At 51.2% G+C, this 11,144-nt stretch overlaps 1 protein-coding gene across 1 annotated transcript in view; it reads right to left on the bottom strand.

Moving 5' to 3' along the window:
- The window catches only part of TMEM211 (transmembrane protein 211), a 64,847-nt gene extending 58,551 nt beyond the window's left edge, over positions 1 to 6,296 (bottom strand). The window contains exon 1 of the mRNA XM_040617650.1: positions 5,973 to 6,296. Within this exon, the coding sequence (XP_040473584.1) occupies positions 5,973 to 6,260 (288 nt within the window). The 5' untranslated portion in view covers positions 6,261 to 6,296. The remainder of the gene's footprint in view (positions 1 to 5,972) is intronic.
- Positions 6,297 to 11,144: the final 4,848 nt, after the last annotated feature.

An 11,144-nucleotide genomic window follows, 5' to 3' on the forward strand; every position in this document is an offset into this window, starting at 1 on the left:
ATCTGAGAGTGCTCTCCATCCTGTTTGATCTTGCCTTTCCATCCTGCTCCCATGCAGATGCTATCCCCTGCCCAGCAGTGCTGGGAAGTGCCCGATGTTATCTGATGGGAATGGTGGGAGCAGGTCCAACCTCCCCAAACCAGCCCAGCAGTAACGAAGAGCCCCAGGCGTGATGCTGCCGGGGAGGTGGCTGGTGTCTCACAGTCCCCTGAGCCAGGGTGTTTTGGGGTGGAGCACAGGGATGCAGAGGAGGCAATGAGGCTCCAGTCCTCATTTCTTCTCCTTCAAATGAAGGATTTGGTTGATGGGGACCTACCTGCACCACGTCATGCACAGGGGGATGCTTCTCCCCAGCCCAGATTTAGCTGCTCACACACAAAATTTAGCAACCCCCGCACAAGATACAGCTCGGCCAGTCCCAGTCTTCCAGGTAACTTTCCTACTTTTGAGCTAATCTGGGTATTCAACACAAACACCAGAGGGGTTAATGCCTGAACTGATTCAAGGAAAAAAAAAAAAAAAAAAAAAGGCTTTTTTTAATTAGGGAGAAAATAAGAGACAGATAATATGTCTGATGAATTACGGCTGTCTTTCTTCCAGTGCCACTGCATCTGGGGATGCTGGAAAGCAGTTCCTAATGGCACTGCTTTATCTAAGAGGATGATGGATAGTGGTGAAAGAGAAAAAAATGGGAAAAAGTAAGACATTAGCACATCAATGGTGTGCCTGTGACCTCCATCAAGGGATTCAAACCAACTTAATGAAATTTTAATTAGGCAGCAAGCAGAGTGCGTTGCTGTCGCTGGGTACCAGATCAGACCTTACCCGCATTCTGTTATTATCCTTCCTTGGGATAAGCCCTTTCCCAGTGCTGGTGCAAAGCTGGGCTCATCATCTTGGGCCAGGGAATGCTCCACAGGTCACACAGCTCTCCCATCTAGCCTTTCCTTACAAAGCCAGTGGAGAGGAGCCTGAAGGAAGTGGGACTTGCAGCCTCTAGAGGATGGAGGGAATGTCCCACTGTCAGAATGTCCCTGCTGTGTCCCCACCACCTTGTGCCAGACTCTGCTCTGGGCCCTACAAAGGTGAAATGCAATGTTCAGCCCCAGACGTCTCTGATGTGCCCAGGCAATGCCCTTCCCAAGGTACAGGGTTCAGGACTCAGTGTTTATTGAGCAGATTTGTGGGTAGGCAGCCCAACATGAACCGGTCATCACTGTCATGAGTGGCCATGTCTCAGCTAAGCCCCAGCTGCTGCCCAGCCCCTGGCCCCGCAGCTGAAGCAGCGACACCACAGCTAATACCTGTCTTTCCATGTTTATTTTTTTAAGCAAAGCAGCTTCCATGAGTTGACAGAATTAATCCCAAGAGCAGCCTGGCTGTATTTTCAATCAACTTGACCTTCCACAGCCCACCCATAAACTGGTCCTGTCTCTGCACCCATTTAAACCCAGTTTAGCGGTGAGTAGTTCACTGGTCAGTGAATCTGGATTATAGTTTGCTATGCAGCCTTTGAAGCACAGGGCCAGAGCCCAGGAATTACAGATTTCCCCAACACTGGGTATTTTCTGTTCTGTTAATGTAGATTAAAAAACTCTGGGTGGCTGATGAAAGGTGATAAAGGCTACTGCAAGGTAATATGCATAAAGAGGAAGATGGTGATTTCAAGAATTGCTGAGCACTTACACCTCTTGCCAAGGCTGTGTAAGTGCAATTAAAAATCAAACTGACTGGTAGACAGAGTAAGCCAGGAAGGCTCTGCTCTCTTGGGAAGTTTGTAGGATGAGGATTTCCTGATAATCCCAAATTAACACACTCGCCTGATACACAGACCCTAGAGGTAGAGCAGACGCTGCAAAAGAGACAGTCTTGCACATGGTTCCCTGCTTAAATCACACTGCAAGCCGGGGACTCCCAAAACTCTCAGCTCTCCCTTGTGCAAAAGCTTGTGCTAAAAGAGGAGTGACAGATTTCCCAGATATCTTCCCATCTCCACTAACACCCCATGTGCTTTTTCACTGGGAACAGGGCTGCTGTACCTTTGCAAACCTGACCCCAATGGGCAAACCTCAGATTCCATCGGGCACCCAGTGCTGAACCGACACGGCGAGAAACCAGCGATGAACATTTATGACACCTTTCAGCATTTTCTAACAAAAGGGTAAGCAGGTTTACTGTACATTTTCACTAAGCTTTGCTGAATCTTTTCAAGTCCTGCTATGGGCAAAAACCCAGGGAGGACCCACTCAGGGAACTCTTGGGGGTGTGCAAAGCCTTCCCCCCCCCCATCCTGAGTGGGTTATTTTGGGCTCTACTCCAGCAGGGCATTGCTGTCTTCATAGGCAAATGGTCCATGTGGTTTTAACTGAATACCATGGGCTGATCAGCTTCTTTGTTATTTTAGATTACATGCTTGGCAAAGCCTGAAAATAATTGGAGACTATATGGAAAAATAGAAATTTGAAATGAAGCAGCACTAGCTTCCGAAATGCAGTATTGAGATAGGAACCCATGAGCCAAATGCTCCCACTGAAAGAGAAAATAAATTAGCTCAGGAGAAAGCACTATTTTGCACGCACATAGCGATCTGGCACCAAAAAAAAAAAAAGAAAAGTAGTGAGATGCAATGAAGCAGCTCAGAGCTCAAAAGAGCTCAGAGCTCACCTGTTTTTCCCAGCTCTACCAGCTGGCCTCCCAAAAGCAATCCCTTCTCCCCATAGTGCCTGCACCCCTCAGGATGCTCCTCTCCAGCCCCCACAGCTCCAAGTCCTCCCACAACAGATCGTCCTTTCCGTTAATGGAAAGGTGTCCGCTAATGGTCTGTGTAAGGGCCTCACTCGTAAATTGGCTGTGGTCCCTGGGCAGTATCACCATCACCATCCTCTGTCCTCACCTGGCTCCAGCCAGATCCTCCCCAGTTTCTATCAGCTCCTGCAAGGTTTCAGCCTGCACAAGACAGCCTGGCCACAACATCTCCAGGCACCAGGGATATTTTATTGTATTCCACCCCACCAAAAAACATCATCATGCTGAGCACGATGCAAAGCCTGAGCGGCCTGAGCATTGACAGGGTTAAATTAAAGGTACCCATGATATTAGAAAGCTGCAAAGTAATTATGAAAGGAAGCAGAAAAAAGCCAGCAACTCTAAGCAGACATGAAGGCCCTCTTAAGAGAAGAAAGGCATGTTAATTAACCTCTAGACGAGATTCAAAGCATCATTTGTAGCATGATTAACATAATCCCCCAAGTGCAAACACACAACTGGCATTAAGGATCATTTGCAGGACTGAAGGCTCCCCCACCCCTTCATCAAATCAGCACATTTACACAGGGAAACATTTGAAGCTGGTAAGCATGCACATTTCAGGAAACAAAAAAGAACAACATTCCCCGGAGATGGACATCCCGGCTGTGGGCTGCTCCCACCCCCTGTGCGCTGCAGGTGGGCATCCTCCCCAGGTGTGCTCTCAGCATCCTCTCCAGATGTTCCATCAGCATCCTTTCCAGGCATGCTGTCAGCATCCTCCCAGGTGTGCTCTCAGCCTCCCCCCAGATGTGCCACCAGCTTCACACTAGAAGAGCTCCTGAGCCCCATGTCAGCTTTTGCTTCCTTTGCCCGCGTAGCCACAGCTCCACACCCTTCTCACCAGCCTCCGCCACTTCAGCACAAAGCTGGTGGCTGTTCTCAAAAGCTCCAAGATTCCTGTCCATGTTAGGCTATTGGCTTTCATTTAAAGAAGGAGCTGCCCACAAGATTGCATGAAAATTGGAAATGAATGTCACAAGTTCTGAAAGCAAAGAAAAAAGTGCCACAATTCCCCCATCTCTCAAAAAAAGAGAATCTCCTGCTTGAATGTATGGATGGGGCTCACTGCACTTGGGCACATTGCTCCTTCAGTCCTGAGCCCGGAGGCATGTGGGTTCAGGGGGCTGCTCGTGCAAGAAAGCCAAAGCTGTTGCCTGCCTTAGCAAAGCTGTCAGGGATACGTTATCATATTCCACCCCTTCAAACAACCATCACAACAGGTATTCTCATCCTCATCGTGCCAGACAGCTGGTAGGGGGGCACTTTCCCCTAAGACTGCACTGTTTGTTGTTAGTGAACTATTTGGGTGGTATTAATAAAGGTGACAAGGATGCGTCACCAAAATCCCCTGTAAGCTCCACTCAGTGTCATGATATTATTCATCTCTACCACAGCACAAGCTCAGGAGCTCAGAGGCTTTGCGTTACATTATATTCTGGATCTAAAGTGTTTTCGGAGACTATTAGATGGCTGAGGCTGTGTGTAGCTGAGTCTTGTTTAAATGAGTCACTGCTGAGCTTCATTCTTATCTTTAAAGTTTGTTATTACTTGGAAGTGTTTATCTGCATTACCATTTGCAAAAACATCAGAACAAAGGCCAGCTTATGGAAACAACAGCATTTTTGCACGTTTTTGTATAAATAGAAAGGATTTTATGCAGCCAGTTCTTTCCTTTGCAATTCACAGTATTTGTCTTCCATGACAATTTTAGGAACCGTGACTGGATTTGGGCAATCACACACAGACCTGGCGTCCTGGAAGAGATAACAGTGCAGCTTCACGGCAGGCTGAGAAATTCACTACTGACACCCATTGTGCGGGGCACAGCCACAACCTCTTGGGGACTTAGCCCTCATATTGGGATTTCTGCAACAGAGTGACCCGGAGCAAGTCAAAGCTCATCTGTTTTGAGCAGCTGTAGAGAAATCACACTCAACAGCCTCAGGGTAAGAAGCTAAGAATAAAAGGAAAGGAGGAAGAAAGGGCAGGGGCAAGCAGACAGTGAGATGCTGGCCTGGGCTTTGTGTGGTCCCCGTGCACACCCAGCGGGGACAACAGCTCTTTGTCACCCCAGGACACCACAGCAACCCCAGGCCCCACAGGACAAGCCGGGAAGCCTTGGCCTCCATCCCAAAACTTGGCAAGGGCATCACCCCCGTCTGGCCGGGCAGGGGAACGGCCGCAGTGCCCCACATCCAGAGGCTCAATTTCTGGATCCGCGTGTCCCAGAGGCAGCAGTTTCAGCCACCTCCCTGCTCCCTCCTGCTCAGCAAACTTAGCTGGCAAGCGATGCTCAGTGCCCCGCCGGGGAGCACCAAACCCCTCCCGTTTCTCCCCCAATTCCCTCCCGCACACCCAGGCAGGAGCTCGCCCGCACAGGCTGGAGGGAGGTGAGGCCCAGGCGGCGAGGCACAGCCAGGAGCCCTGGCCCAGCGGGGTGGCCGGGTCAGACAGGTGGCACTGACAGGGCCACAGCCGGGAGGTGCACTGCAGCCACACGTTCAGGCTGCACTGATGGCCACACCGGCACAAAGGCACCGGGAGGTTTCCATACAGCACCCCAAGAGTGACCGAGCATCCCAAAGAGGGATGTGGCCCCACAGGGACCACGGGACACCCGAGAGGTGCTGAGGGGATTCTCAGAGGCAGGACAGGAGGGGATGCAGGGTATGAAAGGAGTGCCTGAGAGCAGCATGGGGGGGTGCAGAGGATGCTCAAGGGCAGCATGGAAGATGCAGGGGGTGCCTGGGATGCTCAGAGTGGGACAGGGATGGCAGGTCTGGGACAGGACAGGGTGAAGGGATGCTGGGGAACCTGGGTCAGAATGGGCATGCCGGGATGATGACCAGGGGGACCCTAGGGAGGTGAAGAAGACAGAGGGATACCAGAGAGCCGAGGGATGTGGGAGAGATGATGGGTGGGGGAGAAGGTGCCGGAGAGCCCCGGGGCACGTCACGGGGATGTCGGGGAGGTGATGGGGTAACGCCGGGGAGCCCAAGACAGGCGGGGGGCAATGCCGGAGGGCCAGGGGAAGGGCAGGGGGGATGCCAGGGAGTGCCGGGGGGACGCCGGGGAGCCTAGGGAAGGGCAGAGGGGATCGCCGGGGAGGTGATGGGGGTGCCGGGGAGCCCGGAGGAGGCGGGGGGGGGTTGGGCGGCGCTCACCTGCCAAGAACCGGAGGGGATGTCTCCGAAGCCGCCGGGGCCGGCAGAGCCGTGGCAGCCGCGGGGCGGCCCGGCGCAGCGCCAGAGCAGCCCGAAGCCGGCGGCGGCGCGGCCGGGCGGCAGCAGCCAGGCCGGGGAGAGGAACGCGGCGGCGCAGGCGGCCAGGAGGCCGGCGGAGAGCAGCGCCCAGAAGCAGCCGACGCCGCTGCACATGGTGCGCCGGCGGGGCAGGGAACCCGCGCCCCGCGCCGCCCCCGCGCCCGCCACCGGCACCGGCACCGACAGCATCGGCGGCGCCGCAGCGCGGCCGCGCAGCTGCCGCGGCGCGGGGCGGCCGGCGGGGCCGGGCGCGGGGCCGGCAGCGCTGCCCGCGCCCCCTGCGCGCTGCCTGCGCGCTGCCTGCGCGCCGCCCCCCCCCGCCGCTCCCCGCGGGGCGCGGCTGAGGCCGGGCGCGGTTGCGACACCCGCGGCGGGCGGGGGAGGGAGCCCCGGGGGGCGGGGGGAGCGGCGCCCCCCTCACCTGCGCACACGTGTTGGGGTCTTTCACGTTGTCCCTGCCCGCCGCAGCCCGCGGCGCGGCCCCTCACGCCTCATTTCATTCCCACTATCGGTGACATTCTTACCGCCCCCCCCCCGCCCCCCGCAGGTGCCGCCGACGGCTGCGGCGTCCCCGACCAGGGACACGAGTGGGGGCTGCAGGGGATTTCGCGCAGCCCGGGTGTCACCGGCGGGGGACGGGGGGAGGATTTGAAAACGCACAGCCCTGTCCACGGCCCCTCTCGGGGCGGTTTCTTGCTCGGGGTCTGCTCGCTCGAGCAACATTAATTTTATCCTTTAATCCCGTAGGTTTCTCCGGAGCGTTACAGGCAGAGCGGAGAGCGAGGCGGAGCGGCCGCCCGGGAATGTGGCCTGACTTTAGGTACAAAAGCTGCGCCTCCCAGTGCAGATGAATTTTTATAACAGTCATTCGGAAACTTCATGGATCAGCCGGGTTTTATTGCTGCTAAACCTCCCTATCGCTTTGCGCCATGAATTGGTATTTTATGCTTGTGCCTCGCGGATCTTTGCGGGGGTTTTCTCGCTCGCCAGCAGCTCAGTTGTCCCCCCGAGCGGCACCCACGTTCACCAGCCGCAAGCCAAAAGAGCCGGCTCCTTCATTTAATATAGAAAAAAGGCATTTATCCTGCCCTAACGTCCTCAGACGGATTACAGGCACTTACTGCTGGAACAGTTAAAGGTATTTGGTCAGCTTTGGGTCAAAAAAGTTTTCCCTTCAGATCCGGGGTGCGTCTGCTCGGTGGTTCAGGCGCAGCCAGACGGCTCGGGGACTGCCGGAGCCGGGCGTCCCTGCTGGAACCCGTGCGGAGGCAGAGCCGGGAGCCGGGGGCTTGGCACCCTCTCCTGGTGTGCGCCCACATTGCTGGCGGGCGGCAGCTCCCCGAGGCTGCCCGGGGAGGAAAACAAGGGGCACCTAATTTACACTTTACAGCTGAATTCACAGACAAAACGTCCCGCATAAAATGTTGCTGTTGTGTCTGAGGGCAGCGTTTGAGCTTAATGGGGGTGGGTGGTTTTCCAGCATTTAAAAATGTTGTGCAGACTTGTGGTCCTGTAACTTCCAGGAAAGTTTTGAAGGGACAAAGCCACACTCAGCCCTGTCTTTTCTCCGTATCCCTGGTTTGCAGAAATACCCAACTGCTGTCGTGTGCTGCATCACTTCTCATACTCTTTGAGGCATTTAGAAAAACAAAAGGGAAAAAAAGCATAAATGGAGAAACACAGAAAATAGTCTTAAACTAATTTTCTTAAACTTTGTTTTATTCAAGTATTTATGACACCATAAATGGCCAAGAATGTGGGAAAACCACTGTGAATTGGAGAAAGGTCGTCTGAGGTGAGTCCCACACAACGCTGGCAGTAACGTCTGGAGGTAGGGACGATCCGGTTTGTTTTCAGTAAATCAGAATAATTCCAGAGTGGCACGAAAGCCCTGCAGAAAAGGCTTCCTTCCTGTGAGGAACAGCCTGCAGCAGGGTCGGGCTGGGGAAAAGCTGCAGAAGCTGCTGTGAGGGCTTTTCTGCTTCCCGTGTCTGTGCTCCTGCTCAGTGCTCCTTCCCCAGAGCTCAGCTGCCCAGCAGATCTTCAGCAGCAGGTCACTGATGCAGCTCTTTCTCCTGGGTGTAAGGCTTCCCCCCTAGCCGCTGCCTCCAATTTCTTCTGTATTACACTTCAAGGTTCAGGTTTTAACCCACCCAGTCACCCACTGAGAGTCATACAGAAACTCCTCACCCCTTGTACCCAGCCGCCAGGCACAGAGGGACACACCTTCCTCCTTGGGCATGTGCTCAGAGGAAGGAGACCTGGAGGGATTGCAATGTCTTAATAAAACCAGTTAATTTTTGCCAGGCTGGGACGTGGGATAATTCCCTTCTTTGAAACCCTCAGCATGGTTGAGAAGCCAGTACCAACCTTCCTGTTTCCATTAAGGCTAATGAACCAAGGTCAGCCACATCCAAATTTGCAATGAGTTTTCTGTGTGCATGCAGACACTTGTTTTCCTATTAAAAAAAAAAAAAGAGAGAGAGAGAGAAATACAAGTCTGTAATTGAAGCTGCTGCAATTGCAGTTTTGGGGCACCCCTACTCTGATGGTCTCAGTTGCGTCTTCTCATTTGTGCAGCTTCCCCAGCATTCTGCTGTGCACCATTATATGTATGTGCTGCCTCTTTCCCGCTCTCCAACATTAGTTCTTGGATTCATAGTAATTTGTATTTGTATTGCTTGGAGTAGAATCACAGAATCTTTTTAGGTTGAAAAAGACCTTTAAGATCATCAAGTCCAACCATTTACCCAGTATGGCCAAGCCCACCACTGACCCATGGCCCCAAGTGCCACATCTACATGTCTTTTAAACACCTCCCTGGATGGAGGTGTTTTTCAAGTTCATCTAAGATGCCTAATTATTTGTTTGAAATTATATTCTGTAACTTTTTAACAATGATAATGGCAATGTTTAGAACATGTGATTTTTAAGCTTGTGGTGTACAAAGCCGTCTTTGACTCCTTATATATTTTGGACATTATTATTGATTCCAGAGTAATATCCAGGCTGTTAAAGCCCATAGTCATGCAGTTTTTATTAACTGTATTCCCAAAGTAGCGAGAAGTCTATATATGAGATAGAATCCCAACATTGTGTAAATACATGTAAATAAATGAATAGACTGTCTCAAAAATGTGAGAAAAGGCAATGGCCTGTAATAGGGTTTGTTACATTTGTGTTTTTCTGAGTGCTGTAATTGAGCAGAGCAGCTCCCTGTGATTAATTATCTGAGTCAAAGACACCAAGCTATCAACAAAGTCTCGTTCTGCTTTATTAATTCTGTCCAAACAGGAGCATCCTGTTTAGACCTTTTCAAATACTAAAGTTTGTTTATTTTTATAGCTATGGGGAGGGGAAAATCACCATGCAGTGAGGCTTTTTTTTTTCTTTGAATATTTTAATTTAGGGAGGTGTCCCCCAGCTTCTCTACTGTTGGCCAACCTGTGTCCTGAAGTCGTATTTCAACTGATTGCTCAGATAATTAAACTGTCACTTTATGTTGAAAGCTCCAGAACTTGACGTTACTCATGCTTCCAGTGCGGATCTCCAGGGTCCAAGGCTGAGTGACTAACTGGACTGGGGCTTCAGCCCTTCTGCACATTCCCAAAAAGGGGAGAAGATTTCAGTCCAGGAAATGTAATCCATGGCAATCATACTTGTAGCGTAAAGTTTCATCAGTTATCTAGAACCTCATGCAAAGATAATTGAATTATCCCAAAGACGTTGACAGGTTGGATGAGGAGCTGCTGTTTGAAAATTAATTGCAACATCAGTCTTCCTTATCAAGTGTGATGGGGGTGCCTACAATTTACCCACCCCAAAATCACGTTGCCAGCTGACCAGGTTTCTGACAGCCTCGCCTTCCTGATGACAGCCATTTGTCACCTTCCAGCTGGTAGTGCTGTCTCGGGAGATTGTGTGTCCCAGCGTGAAAGGGTCCCCTCAGCTCGAAGCAGATAGGCATAGCTAAATAAACCCCTGAGAAAACACTCCTGCTTCTACCACTGCTCTGCCAGAGGAGCAACATCAGTCAGGATCTAGGGGCATGGCAACAGAAAAAAAGATGAGGATTTAAGGTCAGAAAGATGGTCCGGAATACAAATTCCCTTGGGAATTTTACCACAAACTGCAACTTAGCCTGGCAGACCAGGACTCTAATACATTGAGTCCTGCTTCAACCCCACCGTATAGACTGAAACCTAAAGCCTGATCTGCCAAACAGACCCTTCAACCACAGGCGGTTGCATGGAAGTAAAGAGAAATCCGTGTGCAGTGTACGGAGAATCAGACTGGTTCTGTTAGGGCTCTCTTTATACTGCCAGTTATTATGCATGTTTGTAGAGGACGGGGTGAAAACCTTTTTGACAGAAGATGGTAATTTAGTGTTCCTTAACTGAGTCATCTCCTTCTTCCAAATTTGCTCACCTTTTGAATATTTTGGTCTATTACCAGCCTCTTAGGTTATGTGCCAGTTAAATAATTCCATTCATTATGCAAAAAACATATATAACAGCTCATTATCCTCAAACCAGCCTCTGGGCACGTGTACAAAAATGTATCAAAGAGCATCAGTTAACAAAAATAATATCACAAGAGAAAATACAGTTGCTAAAGGGTGTTGATCAGCTGCAATAATCCTGCCCAAGAGACGGCTTCATCTCAGCCCTGAAAAGATCCCCATATACCTTTTATGCAATTTACAATTTATGAGTCTTAATTACTGAGTGTAAAGAGCTTTGGAACATTTGGATGAAAGATGTTGCTGAAATCTATGTAACAATTATTAATTACGTAATTTTCTCATGGCTCAAGCACCAACAGCGGGACAGTTACATCGCAGAGGGATGACACTGCGTCAATCCATCATGACACGAGTGTGTATGAGGAAGAACGGCAGCCGCCTCCTGCAGTCCCTGCTCCACCTGCAGCTTTTGTTTCAGGATCCTTGGGGCGTTTTGCTAACAGGGCCCCATGGGACAAAGTCCTGGGGGTCGAGCCCAGAAATGTTGTGGCCTAAAAGAGCTTGAAGAGGAATTGGGCTGAGCGCTGTGTGTTTGGAAAGCTAATTCC

Source organism: Falco naumanni, chromosome 1 (genome assembly GCF_017639655.2).
Source record: "Falco naumanni isolate bFalNau1 chromosome 1, bFalNau1.pat, whole genome shotgun sequence".
In the NCBI taxonomy this organism is placed as follows: Eukaryota; Metazoa; Chordata; class Aves; order Falconiformes; family Falconidae; genus Falco; species Falco naumanni.